The following is a 26451-nucleotide window of genomic DNA, read 5'->3' as shown; positions in this document are numbered from 1 at the left end:
ACTGTCCTGGCAAAAATGATATATCGAACAGTAAAAATTCGAGTAATTCTGAACAGAACTCTACCGAATCCGATAAAGAACGTATTATTGTTGATCGTAACGATACGCCAAATTTGCTGACGGAATCAGAAGCGCAGGATCCATCTTCTCAAAGAAGAGACGAAATAATCGATAAAGCAACAACAGAGGCCAATTTGAATCGTCAGCGTACCATCAGGTGAACAGGAAAACACCACAACACCTGTTCTTACAAGTAATATTAACAACACAGCTAATAATGAAAACATTGTTAATGAAACAGCCGAGGAAACAATTGATGCAATTGCAACCCTCGACACAGACGTCCCCATGACGTCACAAAACAACACCCAATCAGAACAACCAATAGAGCCAATAAAAAGAACGATCGATAGTGTTGATGAAGACAGTGACGAAGACGAAAAGTCACATAGCCAGAGCAAGTTTCAGGCGATTTCTGATACCGAAGATGAACTTTTAGACTCGCCACTCAAGTACAGACAAATTGCTACGAAATTCTCAGACACAACTAACATTGCTTGTAATGAAGCAGCCAGTATAAATGAAACAGCTGCCACTGGCGAAGAAATTAATGACAGTATCGAATGCAACGCTAACATTATTCCAAACTCTGGCCGCTTTTCAATATTAACTACAACTAGCAGTGATGACTCAGATAGCGACTCAGATGAAAGCAGTCATAATCTTACTCTAGAATCTGAAATACAAACAGACGAACTGTCACAATGCAACACCCTGCCATCTCAAAAGAAACTTGCTCTTTTTCTAGATAACATAAAAACAAAAAAAAAATCACGTTGAGAGATGCCGCGAATTTTGTCCCGATTTCAATAACCTGCTCAAAGCTCTGTCACTTGCTATAAAAGCACCAACCACTGATAAACCTCTGAAGCAGAGAATATGTAAATTAATGAAGAAATTAAAGAGTGACTTGAAAAAGAGAGGAAACGAATCACCACTGTAATGAAGCGTTCTTCTTTCTTTTTTCATATAGCAAACATGATGCACACAATTCTCCCCCTACTTATCATGACTTGTCTCTCAATTCTTTCTAGCAACACCCGTGGTTGCCGAGATGCACTGAAGCGGTATACTATACTTGAAACGCTTAAAACACAGCTCAAATGTGATTGCTTCTTTCTTCAAGAAACGCATACCACCATACGTGATGAACCTCTTTGGAAAGTTGTATGGCGGGGCCAGATTGAATTCTCGCATCTTGATACTCATTCAAGCGGTGTTGCAATTCTTTTTCACCCGAACTCACGGACTGATATCCTTCAGAAGGAAGACATCATTCCAGGACGTCTTCTCCACGTTCACGCTAAACTTAATAACACCAACTATCATTTCATTAATGTCTACGCGCCAAATGACGGTCAAGCACGTATTGATACATTTCAAACATTACAACACCTTATTGCTCGCTTAGACTCCTCACCCGATCCCATAATCCTTGGTGGCGACTTTAACTGTACTTTAGACGCAAATACTGACAGACGCAGTCATATCGAACCACACGCGCTTTCTTCTAGCGTACTCGGTAAACTGTAAAAAAGTTCAAACTGATCGACGCTTGGCGTCAACTTCATCCCACTGATTTGAACTATACATGGCATGGCAATAATAACGCACATGCACGACTTGATAGATTCTACATTAGTAAACACATCACAAACAGACTTCAATCAGCAATGATTGTGCCTGTTTCGTATTCTGACCATAATATTATTCAAATATGTATTAGCCAAAAAGAAATAAAACATAGAAGTGCTCACTGGGCACTAAACACTTCACTGCTCGATGACGAAAATTACAGAAAGATTATTATTGATTACTGGTATGAGTGGACCACTAAAAAGAACGATTTTCCTTCCATTCAAGAGTGGTGGGATGCAGGTAAACTTCAGATAAAATTGCTCTCCCAACAGTACAGTATAGGGCGTCGACGAGCTCAAGCAAGAGCTAAGGAAAAATTGATGAAAGATCTCTCGAATCTAGAAAACCAAGTGTCAGCAGATCATATCAGTCATGCAGAATACGAAAATAAGAAAACTGAGCTAAATGAGCTTCTCAAAACTGAATCAAGAGGAGCCTGGGTCCGGTCGAGGTTTCAATATATTAACGAAAGCGACAAATCAACACGTTACTTTTTTGACCTTGAGCGTCGCAAGAGTGCGCGAAAAATGATAACACATCTCAAATTGAATAACAGTGATGAAGAAATCATTGAAGATCCAGCTGTAATACGCAAGATAGCTAGAGATTTCTATAAAAACACTTTACACTCCAGAACAAATCAGCAAGGATCAGACGGATAAACTATTAAGTGAATTGCCACAACTTAAAAATGACACAAAGAAGCTCTCGAAACATCGATCACATTTGATGAACTTTCCAGAGCTGTTAGAAAACTTGGAAATAACAAAGCCCCAGGTATAGACGGCATTCCGGCCGAATTTTATAAATGCTTCGTTATTGGAAAAGATTTACCACGAAGTCGTTCTCCATTCAGTACAGACCGGTCAACTCCCTCTTTCTTGTCGTAGAGCAACAATCACTTTGTTACCGAAAAATGGCGATAATGGTCTACTAAAAAACTGGAGGCCAGTCTCAATCTTGTGTGCAGATTATAAAATCCTGACAAAAGCACTCTCTTTGAGACTGAAGTATGCCCTAAATGAAATTATCCACTTCGATCAAACCTACTGCATTCCAGGAAGAACCATTTTTGATAATATACACCTCATCCGTGACACTCTGTCGTATGCAAATGAGAAACAGTTACCCCTCGCTGTGCTTTCAATTGACCAAGAAAAGGCCTTTGATCGTGTTCATCACGACTATCTGTTCAGTACTCTGACAGCCTTTGGATTTGGTAATAACTTTCTTAACTACATCAAACTTATCTATAATAACGCCGAAAGCATTTTAAAAGTCAATCATGATCTGACCACACCTTTTGTCTTTGGCCGTGGCATCCGTCAAGGATGCGCTTTGTCCGGGCAATTGTACACAATATGCATTGAACCTTTTCTACAAAAATTACGGTCTGGCGATGCTTTGAATGGTTTTCCACTGCCTTGCTCGGATTCTAGAAAACACTATCTTTCTGCATATGCTGATGATCTCAATATCTTTGTCACACGTAATACTGACTTTGAAGGTATTCGATACTGGCTTAATATTTATCAGGGTGCATCCAATGCAAAGATTAATTTTCTTAAGTCAAAAGGCCTGTGGGTAGGCAAGTGGCAGAATAGGAAAGACTCTCCTCTGGGACTTGCTTACAACAACAAAGGTTTGAAAATTCTGGGAGTTCACCTTGGCAATGACGTTACCTTTATGGAAAAAAACTGGGATGATTTGTTAGATTCAGTTGCGAGTACTCTTAAAAAATGGAAAACATATGCTACTGTAATTTCATATCGTGGTAGAACCCTCATTATCAACCAGTTAGCTACTTCCAAACTCTGGCACAAGCTACAGTGTCTATCACCACCACGTACACTTATTCAAAGTATTCAAGTGCTTCTTGTCAATTTCTTCTGGCAAGGGAAACACTGGCTCCCTCACGATATTTTGTATTTACCAGTGAACGAGGGTGGTCAAGCTCTTGTGCACATTCAGAGTAAGATTGACAACTTTAGAATGATGCATATACGTAAAATACTTTATGAAAATTCTGATCACCCTATTCATAACTACGCAAAGTATAATATCGGCAAATTTGGTTATAATAAATATGGCGTCCACGTTCTAGCTCTAAAAGTCCCACTCCTTCCACACACTAATAATAACAACAGAACTCAGCCATTTTATGAAGATTTGATACGTACTTGGAAGTCACTTGATGTTAAACGTTCATTACCCCAACCTTCTGTGTCTGATATTATGTGTGAACCTATTTTCCATAACCCCTTAATACTTCATCCAGTTCAACAGTCTCCGCTGTTTCTAAGACATTTTATCGAAGGCGGAGTTATAACGATAGGAGATCTTATTAACCGCACTGAAAAGCGTAAAAAGAGTACACGAGAAATTCAGACAAATGTTTCAGTTTACTCCACAAGAATTCTTGACCGTGCGATTCAACTAGTATGGGATGCAATACCGAACAATTGGCAATCACGTCTTGATCAATTCTTTCAGGGTAACTGTACAGGCAGTGACCCACCCAATTCACTTCAATTTAATATTACATTACCTCACAGTGGTATTCAGAATATTGAACCGATTTACTTCAGTAAACTGTGTAAAAAAGAGCTTTACTATTTGCTTATTAAAAAGATTCATGTCAATCATGATCCAGCAAGATTACCAACTCCATGGCACGACTTGTTGTCGGTTCCGATGATGTTAAACCAAACTTTCAAACTATTCATCGGGAACATGTCAGTACGAGACAGTGATCTTAAATGGAGAACAATCAATGGCTACTTAGCAACTGGACACTTCCTATTTCTCATCAATAAATGGAATGACGACAAATGTCAATTGTGATGAACTGATACACTCTTTCACATAATTATTGAATCGAGAGAAATACAGGAGCTACATCGCTATCTCGCACACTTGATGCAACAAATCATCGAGAAAGACTCTGTTCCACTCCTTTGGTATATCCTCGGTATACCAAAAGGACCCAAGATATTGCGACACGTTTACCAACTATGCAACTATCTCATGATTACTGCGAAGGTAGCAACAGTCTATTGCCGGTTAAACGAGAATCCAGACCCACTGAAAATGTTCAAACAACGTGTAAGATGCAGAATAAGTGTGGACTATAACTACTACAAAATGAATGGAAACTTACAAACTTTTAAAGATATCTGGGCCATCAATGATATCATATGTGAGATTGATAACAACAATGAATTGATCTTTAATATGTAAAGTGTTAAGTTAGCGGAGACGAGTTGTTGTATGATTACATTTCTACTTTTATGACTCTGGAGACTACTGAGTTTCTTTACTTTTCACTTCATTTGACTTCATTTTGATATTCCGTGTATATAGAGCTTGTGCAATGTAATATTATAGTGATATGTAATTTTAATAAGCAATGTTGAGTATTAAAGACATTGTGAAAAACTCAAAACTCTCTCTCTCTCTCTCTCTCTCTCTCTCTCTCTCTCTCTCTCTCTCTCTCTCTCACTCTCTCTCTCTCTCTCTCTCAGACACGTGACAAAGTAAATTAGATTTAGTGGCGTCAGAATAAATTGAATGTTTGCGGTGCAGTGCTATTCCATGGCGAGCAGATCAGATTTGTTGCGATTTTGGTCGCACATCCTTCTACGTCTGACTACATCGAAAATATAAACAACTCAAAAGAAAGAAGCGTATATACATGTTGTGCACTCTTTAAGGTTGATTGAGATTAGAATAATACCTATCCTTCGCATCTGAATTGCATTTCAACGGCCCTGAAAATGTTTAAATCCCCTAGGGTCCATTATGCACATTGATTAATGAAGATTACTTATAGTATATTCCAGTTGTTTTCAAATTTCAAACTTGTTTAGGCTCCCTTAGATACCTCTGGTCCCCGGCCACCGTCATTCACCCCGCTGTGGTACAGATTATTTCATTCTTACAAGCTACAATTACAAAACCAGAATATTGCTTCAATATCATAACTGACTATCTGTGTGCTAACTTGCTATGGACAATGTTTCGATTCCGTGTCCTCGTATATAATTTTTTATTAAACTTTGTTTTCTTGTACATTTACCTAAGCCTACGTTGCTGTATTCCCAAACAATTGTCCTCTTTCACCCGAATAGTATTTTCTGATTTCTGTCATCATTACTTTCTCGATTTTTTAGCTTTGTAACTTTAGACCAGGGTAAAGAAAAATAGTGATGATGATGACAATGATGACAATGATGATGATGATGATGATGATGATGATGATGATGATGATGATGATGATGATGTAGTTGATAGTTTCAACTATCTTGAGTGTGAATCAGAGAAAGAGAAAGGGCAGGATGGTCTTTCATTTCAGACATTACATACGACAGTATTTTTAAAAGTTATTCAAGAAATGAAACTATGATAGCAGATATGTCCACTATCACCATGGAACTTCATATCTGCACAACTTTATTGATCATCTCTATAGATAAAGTACGCTGTATTCATCAAATCATAGGAACTACTTTTGACCTTAATCCCATCAAGAACAGATAAATTATCTTCGAAATTGCATATTTCACATAGTAATTGATAAAAAGATGAGAAACGCCATGTTGAATTGTGTTTGGGGACAACACTAAGGACATACCAATGGCTATATTTTCAACGAACTGCGGCTGAATAGCGCCCCCGTTAACATTACATAAATTTTCTTCGTTTTTCTCAGAACAATTTATATGAATTAAATGAAATGTATTTCATGTATTTGCGAAGGAAAACTTAAAGGGCTAGTAATGCTAACTTTAATGACTTTTTTTCACTATTTTTGTTTTCAATGTCAACCATAATTTCTTGTTCTACTCCCCAAGCATTTTAATATACACAGTACTTGTCAGCACTCCCTGTACACGTGAAAACTGCATTGACCTTGTTATTATTGACGAGTGAATTCTGGTCCGGACTAAAGTCAACTGTAAACAATAGCAGTGCATTTTACACATATAGACACTGTTTTGAGAAGCTAAATAATGGGTGTTTCAATATTTTTTGGGGAGCAGAGTAAGAATTTGCACTTGACATATAAAATAAAAATAGTGTAAAAATTGCTGGCCCTTTAAACGTGCAAACGCAAGAAGCTTTAAGCATTTGGTTTCTAAATGATTTACAAAATTAAATGTGATGGCGATTAATTCAAAATCCAGTGACTCGATGGTATATGACCTTTCTTTATTTCCTACGGATTGCACATAATTCATTAGTTTTACGGCGTACATTCACCATTTCAGTAGACCAAGAAACTGTAGTTATGGAGTCACTGTGTCAAAAGTATTAGTGTCCATGGATTTTATGGTCATCTTTGGAGACATCATGTGCTTTTCCATCGGTCGTTTCGAAGGCTGTTTCACGTTTTCATAGGCTCAAGTTCTGTGAATGTCACTCGAGCAGAAACGACTCAATGACAAGCAATAAAATAAACTTTATTCACTGCGATTTTGCAAGTGTTTTATCTCCCGCTGGTCGGTCAATATTTTATTGTATCCATTTTCATCTGATGCAGTTTTATCTCTCTGTTTAGGTCGCTTGTACTTAATATGATGTTCGGTCAATATGCGCAGACTTAATCTTGGAGAAAATGGCGATTGTAGCAAACGACATTTTACAGCTTATCGAAACATAAAACGCCGTTTGATCGCACTGCAATCGCAATCTCTATATTATGCACGTCGAAACTTATTCTATTCAAATGTATTCCTTTCAGTCTTAAACATAGACACATATAATTCGGTCTTTGAATGATTTACGTGTTTGTACATTGTACATTCATATCTTATCTTCTTTCCGTCGAGAGCCAACATGTCATACACTTCTGATTGTTGATATTTTATTACCTTTCGTGAGATCTCGGGGAAAGATTTCGTGACGGAAAACGAGTCAAAATTCAACTTGTATCGCCAAGCAGAGAATGGTATCATGGTTTTGTTAGCATTTGTTGTCGTAACATCGGTGTCCAATGTATAGTAAATATTTAGGTCAGTTATTTGTGGTGTTTTAGCCCAAGTCGAATTTCTCTTTGCGGGAATTGATTGCTAGATAGAACTTTATACACACTAATCCAATTTCATACTAAGGCACTGCATGTATTACTTCAGGGTCAAAATTAATGGCCAGTACACCGAATAGATATCAGGTAAAACTATCATGATCAAACTTTGGGTTTTTTCTTTTTAAAGATAGCGAAACACAAACTAAAGGAAAGAAAAACAAAGTCATTTTACGCGAAACATTTCGGATCAAAAACCAGTCATGTCCATTAAACTCGACTGATTTTCATGACCGAGGAGTTCTCGGCCGTACGTCAAATTGAAAAAGTGGCTAATGAATATTGCAATGATAAGATTAATGTTCTTGAAAATAGAGTTGTGGACCAGTCAGGGTAAGAATGTCATATATCAATTTATCACCTTGTATTGTTATCAAATTTCTTTATCGATTTCACATCTCCTTGCCAATGAATACCCGACAACGGGGGTGCCACTACTAGTTGGAAGTCTCACCCATTGTCACAGTGGTTGTTTTGGTTCGCCTGCGTGACTATTTGTTTTTGATGAAACGAAAGAAGGCATGGGTGCAATCTAGATTCCTTATAACGGCACAGATCTACGTTTAATAGACAAATCTAAATATTTTCCTAATATCCAAAGAACGACATTCGGGGGTCACACATTGAAGAATCTAAAATGATTATTAAGCAACAAAGCACACACAGCGACAGTATACCAAGAGATTTTGACCAGTTCAAGACTATATGCACGATCGATAGCGAGTGCATATATGAAGTGAACTGGTCAGAATGGAGTTGTATACCGTCGATGGGTGTGATTCATTGCTATAATATCATAACAATATATTGAAATTTTGGCGTGGAACGTAAAAACGGATTTTTTGTTCAAGCTGAGAGCTCGCGCGTATGTCAGCCGTGGTATATCGCCAATATACCACTGTTCTTTTCGCGTCTTGACCAATCAGATCGCTGTATTTGCGCCATCAATATACTGGCATGGTATAATGTTAAATATCTCATATGTTGTAAAGAAGAGCAAAGGAGTCACACGTATATTTCGAGACCCATGTACAAACACCATGATTACACACACGTTTAGCAAGGACAGATTTTGTCCAAGTACCTATTGGCAGATGTCGTACATGCTCCAGTATACAATGACGCCGTTCGGCACATTTCATGGCGCGGCAACGAGAAAGGCAATTTATTATTACTTCGATGTAAACATTGTAAGAGCTCCAATGTGATATTATTTTTACGCATTGCTAATTTTAGGTTTATCGTAATCTGGAGCCTTTCCCTATAGAATATTCCAACATGAACATATTTTGAAGACGGCGGTGACATCATTGACAGTGAACAGATGTAGTAAACACCCCAGATGAGAACATCGTTTGGGAGACCAAATCAATGCCGCATGCGTGTCACAACCGTTCATGGTGAGTCATTCTGTGGGCCTACATCTGGGATTAACATCAGCGAGTCTGTCTTCCCGCTAATTCCCTAGCCGTTTTTGTCGGTCCTGACTCGATTAGAATACCAGCAAGTGAAGTATGACCATAGCTTACCGTACAGCTCTGTATCCTAAGATTCTCTATTTTTGGATGTTATAGTGTCTATCTCCCTTGTCAAACGACAAGGAATTTATATAGTTTTCGCAAGCGAGAGAAATGCCTCATCGAAGCTATGTATCAGAAGATTCTCTTTTTTTGGTTCAAAAGTGTCGATCACAGTGTAAACTATTGTACTCACTGACGTGTAAAGTAGCCTAAACATCTTTTCGGAGTGGTTAACACGCATGTCAAACTACCGATGCTTGAAGCACACGATAAAATAGGAGTGGTATTCCCCGTGTTCAGTATTTACAAAGCAGAGGCTATTCTCGCCTCGGCTTCAGTCAGATGTGACATCACCGAGGCGGTCGGAACACTAGTACTGTTTTACAACCTCAATTATGGAGCAAGGAAAGCTATGTTTGATTATTTGGTGTCTGGTGTCGTGTACACCATTTGACACTCGAGGGCAGAAGATCACGGACGAAAATCAAGCAATACAATTCTTGCGAGAAGTTTCAGACCAGGCCGAAATAGTTCGCTATCACAGCGTCATGGCCAACTGGATCTACAACACAAATATCACCGACTACAATGAACAGAAAATGGTGAGACAAGACTATTAAGAGTCTGTCAGTAAAAATGTGATTGTTTGAAGGGAGTAACAGCATGTGTTTTTTTAGAATAAGCTAATATATTGGGTGGTTATTAACTTAAAGGCGCCAGGTGAACAAAAACGTTCGATATATTCTTTAGAAAACTTGTCGCATATGCGCCCGGACACCATATACTTAGGAACACTTATAGGCGTGACGAAAATAGCCTTGGCCTTCTTAATTTCAGGATTATATTCATCTAACGAGCACTAAGCAATTGTGAACCTCTGATCTGCCCTTCTATAACAGCTAGAATGGTAAAAAATTGTCTACCAAATCATAAAGCGTACTTATTATCTTTGCATGTTTGTACTAGTTGCATAAATTTCCCAAGCGAACCCTTTCATATATCTCCTAAAGTATGATATGTATCTTATCTTCTTTAGTAATAGTGGTGTAGATGTGTTATTTCCAATCCACATTTACTCCTCAGTAACAAAACACCTTGTAAGTTAATCTTTCACCCCAATTCCCTGTCAAGAGGTCCACGATCACCATTGATAAAATGCATCGGGGCAAAACCATTGTGGTGACAGGGTTAAAGATGTTAGCCGTGTGGTCTTTGTATTTTTCCGATCCTTCCAGCTTGAAGCGAGTTCTGTGTTGGCGGAGTTCGACAAAGAGGCGAGACATAACGCATCGCTCTTCGATATCTCTGGATTTGATGAAGATACCATCAGACAGTTCGAGTTCCTGCTCTACATCGGCAGCGCCGCTCTCTCGAGCGAAGACAAGCTGGAGGTAGATTACCCGTCGAAAACGTTAATGTCATATTAAATTCCGTAGGATCAAGTGCACGCGGTGCTCAAAATAGCGATGAAATTACATGCATGCAGGCAGGCAGCTTACTTTCACAATCGTATTTCGACCATTGAACACCGCAATGCTCGTAACAGCACTACCATATTTTACGACCGAATTATGTTGTTTATCCAAGTATAGCATGCAATTACCATGATAAATCCCCCAAAATAATATGAAAAACGTCAACACACCATCTTAAATCATGTCATTCGTTAAGATTGACTTGAGAGGCTTATCATTATAAATGCAAACATTTTCAAGGACGTATGTACTTTATCGTAGATAGATGTTTGGGGCGTGTAGAGTCACATATATGTTCCAAAACGATCCCTACGGTTAAAATGGTGCGACAAAAATTGTTTGAAACTTTTCTTAACATGTCGATCAGTGCATATTAATGTAGATATCCAACTGACTTCAGTCGGTACTGCACATATCAAATATGAACAAAAGCAGGACTTTGACCCAACAATATGACTGATTGAAGTCTGTCTTGAGTTTGAAGTGATATTTTCACCGTCTAAATATGAAATCCGATGCTTCAGCCATGTACTTCAGTGCGTTAAAGCGTCACTCTGCTTGGATTCCAACTGTGAGTCAATGGTTCTATAGACCACGCCATCAGATCTAGTCGTCACTTTTCTTGCCACACCCTTCCCTCTCAAGTTACTTTCAGAGTAGTGTTCTAGGGACTTGTGTAGTAAACGAGGTCACGCTTGGTGGGTAACTTTTTAATAATGAAGTATGCCTGCATATCAGTGTATACCGTGTCGGCCGAGTCACTGTTCACTTATTATTTATATTGCAGTATGATACAATAATCAGCAAAATGAAAAGGACATACTCCACAGCTAAAGTGTGCGGACGTCCAGGCCACAACCCGAGCGAATGTTTCTCCCTTGAGCCAGGTGAGCGCCGATCCTGTAGAAGTCAGTCACAGTACGCGATATGCGTATGATAGCATTAAGTAAATATATATGCGTGTTCACATTTGAAGCTCTGGCTATGTTTCTTTCACTTATCACGTAAATAATCTTTCTTTTAGTCAATAAATTATCAAAGATGTCGGTGGTGTGACTACACTTGTAAAGTTTGAAAACAAATTCGTAACAGGACGATGACAAAGCAAAGTTGTTTGCGCAAAGGTGTTGCTTGCGCTTTGCAGAAGGGCACTTTTTTCGCGTCAGCTAATGGGCAAAGAGCGGGCCGGCAAGTCAGTATCACCAGTTGGGGGGGGGGGGGGGTTTGCTATATTTCTCATGGGGGACTTTGAGAAAGTCAAGTTACAGGAGGGGCGGATGATACGCTTGCTTTGAGTATTCGCCCGGGCGAGTAAAATCATTGGTCGGAAGGGAGCGTCTGGGCTGCTTTCATGATTGGATGAGGACACTTGGGAGCTCTCATGAAGATGAAATGGTCAAAGGATGGTTTTCATGGTGGAGAGTGCATAAAGGATATTGAGGGGGATAAATGAAAAATTGTATTGAGAAGGCATGTGCGAAAACTATTATATACCCCGTGACGCAGCTTTTATTCGAAATAGCGTAGAATATGGAAAAAATAGCATGTGGAAACAAGTCCGGATACAATTCTCGAAAATGGTTAATTTGTTGCCCCTGCTATAGAGCGGTCATAACCACTTCATCGCCACACACAATCCTAACCTTTAACGAAGGACATAAGAATCGGACGAAGGTATTTCGGTGGGTCTCCTTGGTTTGATGTATGATGCTGAAATATCTTTAAGTTATCTCGTTTTGCCGTCATACTTTGCGCGATAAGACGCCAGAAAACGACTTCAGTGCGATTTTTATCACTGGGCTTGTCAACCTTTGGCGGAATGAAGCATTACCCAGTGGAGAAAACAGTAAACAAACGTGTTCATTACAGGGAAAACTTAAGTGTCATCAGAACAGTGCACACCAATAGATGTTTTACCTTAAAGGGACATAAGCTGTAACTTGTGGCTAGTTTTTCAGTATTCTTCTTCTGTATATCAACTACCGTGTCTGACCCTAATCAGTTTGTCTTGCTGAAATTGCGAGTATTCTTTTTGTCAACACAGCTTGTATGTGTGTAGTGATTATTGTTTATTGTTTACAAATGGATTATAGTCCGGACTTGAATACAATTTTCAACAATAACAATGGAGATTATACTCATGTAGGTTGTGTTGATATACTAAATACTTGACATTAAGTACAGTTTAGGGATTCAATGCAGAAAGTGGAGAACAAAAGTTCTGAAAAATAGACAAAAGATACAGCTTATGGAGCTTTAAAAGGGGCACAACAAGGTTATTCACTTTCACTCTGTGGGCAACAGTTTCAGAATGTGTTCTCCAAGTAACGTAAGTAATTCTTTGGTGCAACAATCTGCCAAAAAGAAAACATCGGTTGATACAAAAAAGTATGACATAGTTCTGACATTTTCCTGCATCAATATCATCGACGGGCGTCTCAATATCCATATACCACAGTTTACGAGACTGTCTAGTGAAAGGCTAATGGACTCTGAATTTATGTTACTTCAGACGTCGACCACATTTCATGGTTTCAAACCAAGTATGACAAGAAAACTGGTGTAAACTTCAGGGGAGAGAGAGAGAGAGAGAGAGAGAGAGAGAAGAGAGAGAGAGAGAGGAGAGAGAGAGAGAGGAGAGAGAGAGAGAGAGAGAGAGAGAGGAGAGAGAGAGAGAGAGAGAGAGAGAGAGCTTGAGCTTACGATTACAATGTATCACATGATGATTCTCCTGTTTCTACAGATCTCACAAGGATCTTGGCCGACAGCCGAGACTACGACGAACTCTTGTGGTGTTGGGAAGGCTGGAGAGACGAGGCTGGTAAACCAACACGTGATGACTACACTCAGTTTGTTGAGTTGGCAAATAAAGCAGCCAAAGCAAACGGTATGTCACAACTCAGTTTTGAACCTGACTATACCGTTTTCGTCTAAACACTTTATTGCGATCAAACTTGGGAATTTATACATGTCGTGTTTAACCGTAAGAATTTATAATCTGGGGTGTTTCTCTCGCGTTAGTGTTTTTGTGGCGCGTAAATACATTATATGGTATCGAATTTGTTTAAGATTCACTTTTGTACTGAAGTTTATTTACTTCATCATGATCTTTCCATTAAGCTAAAAAACCATTGGAACTAAATTCGGATAATGGGATGTTCATCTTTTTCAAAGTTCTCAAAAATGTTATTGTCCTATAGCTAAATGTTGCAATATTACAAATTACTAATATAAACAAGTGTGTAACGTAAAAAAGAAAAGCAGATGATCTTACTTTTGCAGATTTAAAAGACATTACTCACATCCAATTATCCCAAATTAGTTCCAATCGTTATGCTTATTAACTCCTTTTCAAGACTTTGTTCGCCTTTCTGTCGCCCTGTATGCCACCGTATGCCAGCAAAATAAGTTAGAAATACACTCAACTGATAAGATCTCCTGACCTCCTTCTTTGCAGACGAAAAGTTTGACGATTTCGGCGACTACCTAAGATATTCTTATGACGTCGACGACTTGCAGGCTGACGTCTTGAGGCTGTACGCACAGCTTGAACCACTCTACAAGAAGTTGCATGCTTACGTGCGGAGGCGATTGTACCAGCATTATGGCGATGACAAAATTGATGTCAAAGGACCGATACCCGCCCATTTGCTCGGTTAATATATCATTACATTAAAAATCCGAATAAATTCCACGCTTTGTTACATAGTCATACCTTGACTCACTGTGAATTCCTGTTTTTCATGTCAATTTTTAATTGCATATTTTATAATTTATGTGGCAAACCTGTCTCTTTACAGGTGAAGTGGTTCACACACCTATGACAAAATTAGAAATGCCAATCATATTGTGTAGCAACAGTAAAATGAGTCTGGGTTCTTTTTTTCATGCAGTACTGTTCGTTCTACGTTAGTCTGTCGCTATCAGATCAAGCTGGATAAAACCAAAAAAGGTTAAGGGACGATAACATCGACTTAAAGGTAGAATGTGCGTCAGAGACAGATATTCGGACTCTAGAACTTTTGCAATTCTCCCTTAGTCTACCACATGTTGGGGTCCATTTCGAAGCGTATGGAGTAAATAAAGTTTTCGCAGACTTAGTAAAGTGAAAATCAGGAATTTTACTTCTCCTACGAGAGAGATAACACACGGATGGCGGCCATCTGTTAATATTGGGCAATTGTTTCTCAAGTACCAATCTTTGCACTGTGACCCCTGATTTTTATTGATTTGTAAAAGAGAATGGTTGAAAGTTTGCCTGAAAAAAAGTTTTGGTAATATTTTCAGCCTTTTATTTTCGAGGCGAGAACTACCTTAATGGTGTTGACACTATTTTTTTCTACTCTTATACTATAACAAGTACATTTTTCCTTCGTCTTCCTGAAATATGTCGAGATAGATAGCTTTTTCTCCGCTAATACAATGCATACTGTACAATTTACGACGTTATCGCTGTAAAACGAATTGCATTCCAGAGCATTCAGTCGTTAACAATAACACTGGACAGTGAGAACACACAGGCTGTATGGAGAAATTGAACAACTGCAGTTGTCATTGCGACATCACAACAGAAATTTAGGAGAAACAAGCTTTTTTACAGATAAAGCGAAAATACAAAATCCTTGCAAGAATATCGCTCATATGGTTTATAATGTAATATAAAAATCGCATGTAATGTTTTAACAGACTTGGATCTTGTAAGAACATGCATGAACATGCAGATTTTTGTTGACATGACTTGGTACGAGTTATATACACCCCAGTGGTGTGTATCAAAGCGATCCACTGACTACCTTAATTTTACGGTGTCTTTGCATGACTCTTGCACACCTGCCCCAAGTCTGTGGGTATATAAATTTCAAAACAAAGTAGAGTAAAGGAATAAACGTAGATCGCGTAGATCGTGGGGTGAACGCGAAGGCCCAGCCAGTAACTACCACCTTAGAGGGGACACGCCCCTCTACTGTCTATGCTACCAGGTACGCCCGATAAAAGCTAGGCGACTGGTGAGCCAGTCCTTGACTTTACCTGGAATGGGTTCAAGGTAATAGACTAGCTTTAGGAAAGGAGGGCTTGGATTGATTTTTATAATATCAAAGTAGTGAGAGCTGTATTACCTTAATTTCGGTGTATTTTTTGCAGGTAATATGTGGGCTCAACAGTGGAACAATATCCTTGACCTTGTGGAGCCTTTCCCCGGTAAACCGACGGTGGATGTCACTGACAGACTGCAGGAGCTTGTAAATATTTCTTCTGTTGTTCTTCTGTTTCAAAGCATTCAGGTTGAATGTCAGCGTTATCTCAATAGAAACTGATCAAGAGAAAGCAAAGGCCAGGACTTACAATATGCTAAAAGTCGATGTCAACAAGACCTGGTGCAGGAACTAGGATTTGAGGTCCAGGGATGTAACTACGAACTGAATTTGCTGCGAATATTTCACATTATGCACCAGAAAAAAGTTAAACTATTTTTAAAATAATGTCATCTCCCTGCCCCAAAGGATTAATCTTGAGTAAGAAATTCAAAAAATTCACGGGCGAATTAGATGTGTGATAATTTTTTATGAATATGGAAAAATAGAATAATTATTGTAATCATGTGACAGCAAGCACGCTCACGACACCCAAGTGACACATGTAATGTTATATCCGCTACAGTAGACCAGTATAACAAAAGGGAAGGCGGCCAACAGCCTCGGACATGCCGCCGCGCGGCAACCTATAAAAATTGAAGAAAGTTTTGAAAACAGCAAATGGGTCGGAAATGACGACTGACGATAAACTACATTTATAAATAAGTTTACTAATCACTGACACTTAAAATTCCATCACTTTGTCATTGATTACACACAGGGTTACACGGCTGAAAGGATGTTCGAAATTTCCGAGGATTTTTTTGTAGATCTAGGCTTGGCAGCAACTCCGGAATCTTTCTGGAATGAATCAATGATAGTAAAACCCGATGACGGACGGGAAGTTGTTTGCCATGCATCGGCCTGGGATTTCTATAATAAAGAAGATTTTAGGTATGGTATGATTTGGTCTAGATACTTCATACCAAAACCAGGTCTCCCCACACAATTTCGTCTCAAAACCAGTTAAAAACATACCAAAGCACCTCGTCCAACCCCACTTCGCCTCAGGTACCATCTCGTACAAAAACCACTTCGCCCCAAGTACAGTACCAGCTCGCCCTTGAAACCGCAATGAGTCAGACTTGTGTTTTTATATCTAGCGTGCACGCATTATGGTGTCAAATCATTTTGGCTATTACGATCTTTTTATCCTCCTAAGAACAATGAATTAGAAAAAATGACGCAATTGTGCCGACGAGATTTCGTTCACATGTACAATCTCAGATGCATGAGTGGCAAAAGTGTCCGGCTATGACAACGCTGTATCCCCACACCACGCGTTAGTAACACGGGTAGTAGAACTGGTTCCTTGCACAGCGCGATGTAAGCTTCTCGCAATGTGTTCAGACTCTGGTCGCGGGGCAGATAGGTGCTGAAATTTTCATGGGCATTGGTAGATTATTTTCAGTTTTACAGGTTTTGGCGAAGTCGCATTGTTTGGGGCGAAGCGACTCTCGGGGCGAAGAGGTTGTTGAGGATGTTTTGGTGCGAGGTTGTTTTCATGAGAAATGGTATGGGACGAGGTGATGTAGTGCGACTTGGTTTTGGTGCAAAGTGTCTTGCGACCGGTGTGATGAGCTAAGGGAGCGTTCAGTTCTTGTATATAGCCTTGGATGGGCCGGCAAATTCCTTGTTGTTGGTTTGGGTCATCTGATATGGGCAAACTGCGTAGGGAATTCAGTTTTTATGTACACCAGAGAGTGGGTCAGTTGACTTTTTAAACGTCAAGCCAGCTAAAACTTCAATATCAATGTATACAAATATTTAGGGGAATAGAGTTGATTCTGTTAAAGGGACAAAGTCGGCCATTTTTATTGAATTTTGTTTGATGCAAGATACTACTTATATTGCTTGACATGTTAAAAGATACTGAATGAATAGGTGACCATGCATATATTCGACCCCGGTTTTAGACAAATTAAATGAAACCGTCGCGAAAATGAATTAATGGTCACCATTAATTCATTTTCGCGATGGTTTCAAGTATCACACACATATAAAAGTTACAGATGCCATTGAGTTAACATATTCAAAGCCAGTTCCCTGTCGATTTCATGATTATATGGAGCACTAAATGTGTTTTTGGCGTTGATGTATTTTTCCCGGAAGGATTAAACAGTGCACTGACATTACAATGCAGAGTCTAATCACGGTTCATCATGAAATGGGCCATGTGCAGTACTTTCTACAGTACAAAGACCAACCCGTCGTCTACCGTGGGGGCGCCAATCATGGCTTTCACGAGGCCGTCGGCGATGTTCTGGCGTTATCTGTGTCGACGCCTGAACATCTTCAGACGATTGGGCTGTTGGACGTCATAGGCGACGACGAAGGTCAGTGTATGTTGTCGTGATTACCAAACTCTGGAGTTCAGATACATCCACGAAGGCGATGTCCAGACAGAGGAGTTACAATCTTTGTGTTCTCGTACATGCACTTACTATTGAAACGAAAAATAATTAAAAAAAGAAAATAAAACACACGAGAACTACACCTCCGATTCACTGAGTGCCAATGCTCATCGAACGAATTAAAATCATACAGACATTTATCTTGACATGTACATCTTCTGCCATGACAAAGGACATGATATGACTGATCAACATACAGACCATAGACTTTCAAAACTTAATGTGCCAATGATTTACGCTTGAAATTTCTCTCTGTTCATCTCATTTTTCCGAACTGTAGAATCTGACTTGAACTATCTGATGAGTCAAGCGTTGAAGAAGATCGTCTTTCTTCCATTTGGTTTGATTATGGATTTATGGAGATGGGATGTCTATGCTGGAAAAATAACACCGCAAAATTACAATGCTAAGTGGTGGGAACTGAGGTATACTAAGAATTTTCGTACTCTCGAAGTCGCAATTTTTGATATTTTCATAATTTTCATTTGACAAATAAATCCATAGTACAATTCATGTAACAAATGTATTTTATCGTATTCGTATCCAAAAAGGGCGTCGCAATACCCAAGCATTAGCCTTGGAAAGACAGTGCATACATTTTAGAATACGTTATTACATGATGATTTGATAAACGATTGTCTGTCTGGATTAAAATCCATTTTTCCACAATTAGTCGTCATTGTACTAATACAGGCTGTGTTGACGAGTTGAATAATCGGGATTTTTGACATGATCTGGGAATAGAAAAAGAAACATAACGTATAAATTGAGGAGAAAAACTTGAAAGCACGAAATAAAAGAAAACACCTCAAGATAACAGGGGCTTTAAATAACATGTGGCATATTATTAGAGCGACACATCGAAATAATTAGTATTTACAGCCGGGGAAGAGACAAAATAGATTCATTACTTTACTTACATTTTTGCATAATCACAACTGCGAGAAATTTATTATGATTGAATGGGTGTATTCATAGTAATAACAAAATTCCTTACAGCCAGTGATGTTTTATAAGTAATAAAACTCATTTTTAAAGCAATATTATTCTTAATCTTAAGAAAAGCAAGTATTAGCTATTTCCTCGGAAACGTGTATCACGATTTATTCCTTTCCGTTCTCTTAAAAGCAATGTGGATTTTGAATTCTCTCCCCGTTTTCAAATTATCTCTAAAAAGTTCTTCGTTTTTATTATATTTCACGTTCTTTTCCTTATACGGTGCGTTTCCTTTCCATGTGCTCTTTTCCCTGCATCGAATTGCAGGACCAAATATCAAGGTATAGCGCCCTCAGTGCCCAGGAGTGAGGAAGATTTTGACCCTGCTGCGAAGTACCACACAAATAGCAACACTCCTTACATCAGGTGAGTGGGTGAGTCCCGGGGTGAGGTCGGATTATTGTAGCCTACTTCTACACTCAAAATTGTATCTTGCAGGACAACATGTCATTTGACGGGAGCAGTCAACAAAACTTTGGCGATAATTTCACAAGGAGAATTTTGTTGGTTCTCGATGGGGAAATTAATTTTTTCTCCTGTCTGCAGGCTGTAAATTGTATCATATTGGTCATTAGACAACACGCACAAAATCTGATAGGCTAAGTAACTTTGGACACAATTAAAATGTGGAAGGTTAAGCAGTTCTTAACCCCCTTTCCGATACGATTTAAAATTCAATGCTGGGTATTTAAAACGGTAACATATACACAATGTCATGTAAAAACATCCATAACCACAATTTCTTGAAATCGTCTCATGATCCAGCATTTGTCATGGTAGACGGAGTACAAAGCCATGATCCTTGAGTCCCAAGAATCAGGCCTTTGTGTGAAGCAGTCATTTTCCTTAAGCGAGTGGCAGTGCAGACATTGCGATTACAAGACATGTGTAGCTTGGACAATAGAACATGCCATCATGTTATATGTCGACTGAAAACATGATCATCATGTTAATGCTCACCTGATATGAAACCCGTGTTTTTCGATTTTGTCCGATCACAGATACTTCGTTAGTTACATCATACAGTTTCAGTTCCACAAGGCACTCTGTGAATTGGCCGGCCAGGGCGATGTGCCGCTGCACAGATGTGACATACACCAATCGCAGGCAGCAGGGGCAAAACTTGCGTGAGTAACTTACTTTTTATAAGAATTTGTTGTATCAGCTACATCTATAATACAGTGAGGAAGACTTGAAACCACAGAAAGTAGTAACTTCTGCGGGGCAAAATTATGCGCTAAATATTTTGGTTCTGAAATATTCATTTTAACTTCAATCATGAACATCAAAAAGTAATTCCTTCTTGCATTGTCAAAACATCACTACTTGAATAAAATCGACGATAGCTTTGTAGTTTTCGTTGTTGCTGATGTTTGTCATTGTGAATACACGTACGAGAACACTAGCCTTCTTATTGGGCCTCCGTATAGTGATAGCCTCGTTGAGGTTCATCGTAATTCAAGTTTTTGTATACATTTTCGTCTTTGTACTCATCTGGCGGTACCCTATATAGAAAGGTGTACGGGCATGTGCCGCCCGAATGTTCTTTACACAAAAAATGACTCAACGTTGGTAACTTGTCACCCGGCCCCCTAAAACACACACACACACACACAGACACACACACACACACACACACACACACACACACAACCTGAACATGGCTTAGAAACAACGGAAATGTCTCCATGCTTTAGGAAAGCCTTGATATGTAGTAGAATAACGTCAAAAATTCCCAAAATTGTCAAGAAAATCCCTAACAATGATTAATTCATGTGTAGATATTTTCAACTTGGTCGGTACTTTCCAGTATGAAAATATTTAGAGTCCCCCCCCCCCGGGTGTACTCACTGGCAGTCTACAGTGTGAACGTACAAGGAAAAAGCGGCCAGTGGTATTTCAAGCGATACAACAAAGGCAACAACAAATCTATATCCTTCAATTTTATTTCCAACAAAGAATACAGCGAACTACTTAGTTCCGTCTTAAATATTTGGTACAATGACAAGCAATATCATGTTGAGGAAAGGAGTGATGTGGAAATGTGATGAAAGATCGATCCGCGTAGAACGTACGAGTTTCCTTGGAAGACCATAGAATATCAAGCATTCAAACTTAAGTACTAGCTCCAAATTGAGTATGAAGTAATTCACATTCTAAAAATTTTAATATTGATTTGATTTATTGAGATTTATCCCACGTATACTGAAAAAGGGTCTACATAGGATTGGGTGACCAAAACAGGTGCAAATCACCTATACAAAGTCAGTCCCCCATAACACACTACACAACGAGAAAAAGAAAAGCTGACGTAAAATATACAACAGTTTAAAGTAAACAACAATGAGAAACTTTTAAAAAACAAATTTACGTAGGTTTACATTTACTACAAAAGCAGTGGATTGTCTATGTACAAGTGTTCTGAGGATCAAATGAACTATGAAATTTGTTCCAATACCATTTTTATTGCCCGGTTAAATGCAAGCGTTGAATTTATGGTCCTTAATGCCCTGGGTAAATTGTTCCATAAATTGGCTACATGTATGCGATTAAAAGAGAGGTGGCGGTAAGAAAGAGTGTTAAAGCGATTTATTAAATCACAGTATATTTGAATCAGCACTTAGACGGGTCGTGAATGTTATAAGATGAAAACTCAACAAACTTGTGTATGTTCATAGAATTAAGTCCAGCAATACATTTATGAAAGAATATAAAGTAGAATATAACATGATCAAGCCAAGGCAAATATCTCCATAACTTTCACCTCTTACATGACAGAGATATGTTGAAGTTAGGAAAAAGCAAACCCTGGCCGGAAGCAATGCATGCCTTGACCGGAAGTCGTCAAATGGACGCACAACCGTTGATGGATTACTTCCAGCCTTTGATTGATTGGTTGGACGAGGAAAATGGCAAAAATGGTGACACTCTAGGCTGGGATCCAAGTAGGCACTGATCTTTCATGATACTTTTTTAAGTAGAAAGACCATAAACGGCAGTAATATTAAACTTGTTCGGTGTTTTAACTTCGTACTTAAGGTACAAGCATAATTTCGCTCGAGGGTCTATTGTTTACCGAGGGCTTTACCGTGACTCACCGTAGAGGGCTAAAATTAAAATTCATTAGTGCAATGTCTCATCCTTCGGTAGCGATATGATTGATTCTTCCGTCGTGGATCAGAATCTGACATTCTGACAGAGGACACGTGCAGGGTGTACGATATAACTACAGCCACCAGCTTTGCTTAATCTACGAACCTATACATTATTTGCTTTACCTTCCCACCTTCTCTATTCTCACTTTTTTTACTTTATTTTTATAGCTTCCGGAAGTCAGACGGAACATCCGAAAGTAAATTTGATAATGGCAACGGTCCTGTTTGTCTTGGGTATAATGATATACAGATAAGACAAACGTTTCAAAATGTGAAGAAAATATTCATTGGAGGAAGACGTTTTAGGTCGGAAAGAAAATAAACCCCGATATTCCCTTCATCAACAGCAGGTAAAACCAGGTTACGTACAGAACCTGCCATGGTCGTCAATATAATGCCCTTTGATTGTCATGTAACTACATCAAATTTACAATAAAACTTGCAAAAATGACATAAATTCTGAAGATATATCCAGTGTTGATTCTGTGCATAATGTTTTTGACTTTGAGTCTTAATGTTCAGACTTTGTTAAGTATGTAAATATGGTCCCTGCGGCAGTATCTATCATAATTATATACTTGTACATTCTTTGAAATAAATTCCCATCATGATTTAAGATATTTCTCATACCATCGATTATCAAAGAATACGAGTAACTGAAAAAGGATGACTTACGGGGAAAGGGCCCTCCTTGTTGATCTTCTATGTGAGATAAACGAAGAGTCTAAAGTGGCAGCAAAATGAAATCAACCTGTCAACTGCATGGGGATAATATAATACCTGCTTCCGAAGAAATGCAGTTTCCTTCATCGGGTGCGGGGTTTGAATAGAAGCACTCTTAATTTATCCTACATTGAAGATGAACAATCCTAAGACTTCACCTTTCTAAATCCTATACTTCTACCCAATAGATTTTGCTGTGCCACCACTCTCTTAGTTAATCAGTTATTATACAGCAGCCCGCACGATTTACCTTAAAGGCAGATTTACGGGGGAAAATGTAAGATACACTGTGTTCAGTAGCTTATCTGGAGCAAGAAACACGAGATTGCTCAACTTAGACTGTTTGGTTGGGTTATTTATTGTTCATTGCCGTATGAAATTTGTCTTCCGCCAAGAAATCCACAGTTTGACCTAGCCAAGCGTTATCTATCAAAATGAACATATGTCGCGTTACTCAGCCTTTCATGTCAATGTCAAAACACGGGGTTCAGATGGTCAACAGATCTCTCCCGTTCAAGGAGAATCACCCCGAAAAAACTTCCGAGAGGTTCCAGATGCAGCTGGCATGGGGGTCCAGCTTCAGGTGTTCGAATAGAGATCTTGTCGTTGGCGTTGAACTGAAAGATGCCAACCGAACTGACCGTTTGTTTCCCTTTTCCGCCCATGGAAACAACGCTTCGTTGCTGTTTTACGTTGTTGACGCACACGAAATATCCACACTCTTCTGCACTGTTGTCACCAAAGAAGAGTTGGCTGTACACGTAGTATTTGCCCGGAGTCAGCACTTTGATATGTCCCGTACTTTGGTCATAGTGCATACCATCAATGGTGTCGATGTCCCAAATTTTCAGAGTCTTCTCTGTTGGTGAAATGTGATAATTTGCATAGATATGTGTGTTGTCACCTCGAAGATGTGTACTGATTAAATCTAGTGCAAAAACGTGCTTAATTTCATCGCCACCACAACAGCAATATTCATTTAATCAAATTTGCCCATATATTTCACCTTTAACATCTCTCACCACCTGTTTGTCAGTCCTTTTTTTAAAATTTGTATACACTTCTTAAACAATTGCTATCTGTACAGTGTATTTACACGTAGGACCTATGCAATTGATATCGAAGTTTTACAAGAAGAACTGAAAAAAGTTCCTGAAAACCCTGGCTTTTGAATACCTTGCGTCGAATGCACTGAATCGATGCGTTGGCACTAAGGGAATTCTGTTCTCGGAAAATTGCGATACCACCTCTCTTGAAGACATATAAGGAACTTTGGCTGTAGCTTACAACCTTTTAGTGAACATTTGGCAGATGATAACCACGATAGTTTGTAATCAGCGTTACGATTGCCGCTCTCTGTGTTGTGAAGATACATGTAACTGCCCTATCAGGCGCTCTCAAAGTCGTAGTAAGTGGCATTGACTTGATATAGAATTGATTGATTGATCAGGCATGTCAACAGTATGAAGTGCATGTTTGCCGGATTATATGTACACCTGTTCCAAGCTCATAAGGTAGAACGCACCTCGGTGACAGATATTCGGACTCTCAAACTTTCACAATTCTTTTCTGATATACCACTTGTTGGGGTTCATTTTAAAGCTCTTGGCGTATATAAGAAAACTTTTAATCGTCTTAGTTTCTTCGAATTTCGAAAACTGTATTTTAACACAGGGATGGCGGTCGTTTTGAATTCCAAATAGGCCTATAGGTAATTCTCGGGTAATTTGATTCTCTTGTACCAAAATTTGCACGGTGACCCCCGAATTTTATTCTTGATTTTCAAAGTGAATGGTTGAAAGATTCCTTAAGGAAACTTTGAGCAAAGGTTTAAGTCTTTCACTTTCGAGGCGCATACTAACTTAATCTTTACATTCAGTTAGTCTCAAGACTTATTTCCTACCTTCTGGCACATACGAGCCATAATGCCTACTTCTGAGGATTGCCGTTGGGAGTGTTGTCCACGGTACGTCAATGCCCTAGTACACATATTGTAAAGGGTTAACGATGTCAGAAAGTTCCAACATCTTTTTTTCCCTGAACAAAATAGTTCATTCATCGCAAAGACACTGATTATAGCCTATTGTACAGTCGGTTCCTTGAAATAAATCTTAAATATAAATAAGGATAATCTAAAGTTTAATGGGAGGTACACCTTGTCAAACGTTTCAAAAGTCCAGAAGTAGATTAAAACATAATATCCACGTGTTTCATTCATTTTTGATGTCAAAATAATCTAAACGTGGAACAGGGAAGTCATTCGCTGCACAGTAAAAACAACTGCTGTTAGTAGCCTTTCCATACTTTCTTGATCAATTTTCTTGCAATGAGGTGTGTTTTAGTTCTTTCTCCCTACATTACTTTCAAATGCATAGTTAAGGTCTTGCAAAATAACCGAATTTTTTTCCAGATAAGTTGTTGTAGTTGTTTTCATTTGAATCATAGTGCTGACTGAAGTTCTGTTGACACTAATAGTGCTGCTTTAATACAGTGCTCCTAGTAGGATGAAGTTGTAAAATATAATGAACTAACCGTTGAACGATATACCATGACCAAACCATACCTAACTCCTTAAATGCACCGTCTGACCCACTGTGAGTTGAAACAAACCATTCGTTCGGTCTATATCTTTCTTTGTGCTCGATATTTCCCGTTCTGCCAATTGGCACCATATGCCTTTTGGCATTTCTTCAACGTAGAACTTCACTCACCTGATGACTTTCGGACGGGTCCAGTGACAAGTTTGGCAAGGCATCGCGATTAGATGGATCGACTTCTCTGACGACCCTGTCACCTTGAGAGTAATTGCGAGAGAATGTTTACGTCAGAAGGTATTTGTGAGTAGCAACGGAATCCACCAAAAACAGCACTTTTGTTTCTTTGAATACACAAACACAAATTAAGATTTGTCTGGTTCGTGTTTCCTTAAAGATATACGTGATTGCTACGCCCGTTTCAAATACTCTCCTCTGATCATGCCGAAGGGGACTGTGATAAACGAAAGTGAAACTGTGGCGTTTGAAATGCTGCAGCTTCTAGATAAATCTTAACAGTGGAACCAACGGTCAACCAGGACAAGTATTTAATTGACCCAAATATGAATTCTCTGCCAAACACTGAGCCCGTAACCCAATTTAAGGGGCCGTCGATATCTAAAGCTGACGCACGACAAATGTGATTCCTTCGTTTTAGTTGAGACTCCCTCCCTCCCCTTCAAAACAAGAGCCTTATGCGAAATGGAAAAATCAACGAC

At 38.9% G+C, this 26451-nt stretch overlaps 1 protein-coding gene and 1 long non-coding RNA gene across 2 annotated transcripts; one reads left to right on the top strand and one right to left on the bottom strand.

Moving 5' to 3' along the window:
- Window positions 1-9190: 9190 nt before the first annotated feature.
- LOC139118735 (angiotensin-converting enzyme-like) lies at window positions 9191-22943 on the top strand. Its single transcript, XM_070682158.1, has 13 exons — window positions 9191-9905; window positions 10539-10694; window positions 11566-11665; window positions 13522-13665; window positions 14236-14433; window positions 15921-16018; window positions 16632-16804; window positions 18023-18246; window positions 18605-18749; window positions 19588-19686; window positions 20322-20447; window positions 22099-22265; window positions 22644-22943. Exons 1-13 carry the CDS (start codon window positions 9699-9701, stop codon window positions 22727-22729), a joined length of 1923 nt encoding a protein of 640 aa, XP_070538259.1. The 5' UTR covers window positions 9191-9698; the 3' UTR covers window positions 22730-22943.
- Window positions 22944-23270: 327 nt separating this feature from the next.
- LOC139118734 (uncharacterized) lies at window positions 23271-26242 on the bottom strand. Its single transcript, XR_011548805.1, has 3 exons — window positions 25910-26242; window positions 25102-25177; window positions 23271-24057 (listed from the first exon to the last, which is right to left on the bottom strand). It is a non-coding gene; the product is annotated as an uncharacterized lncRNA (long non-coding RNA).
- Window positions 26243-26451: the final 209 nt, after the last annotated feature.

Source organism: Ptychodera flava, chromosome 19 (assembly GCF_041260155.1).
Source record: "Ptychodera flava strain L36383 chromosome 19, AS_Pfla_20210202, whole genome shotgun sequence".
Lineage (NCBI taxonomy): Eukaryota > Metazoa > Hemichordata > Enteropneusta > Ptychoderidae > Ptychodera > Ptychodera flava.
The sequence above is the reverse complement of the archived record's forward strand: the minus strand, read 5'-3'. Positions and strand labels throughout refer to the sequence as shown.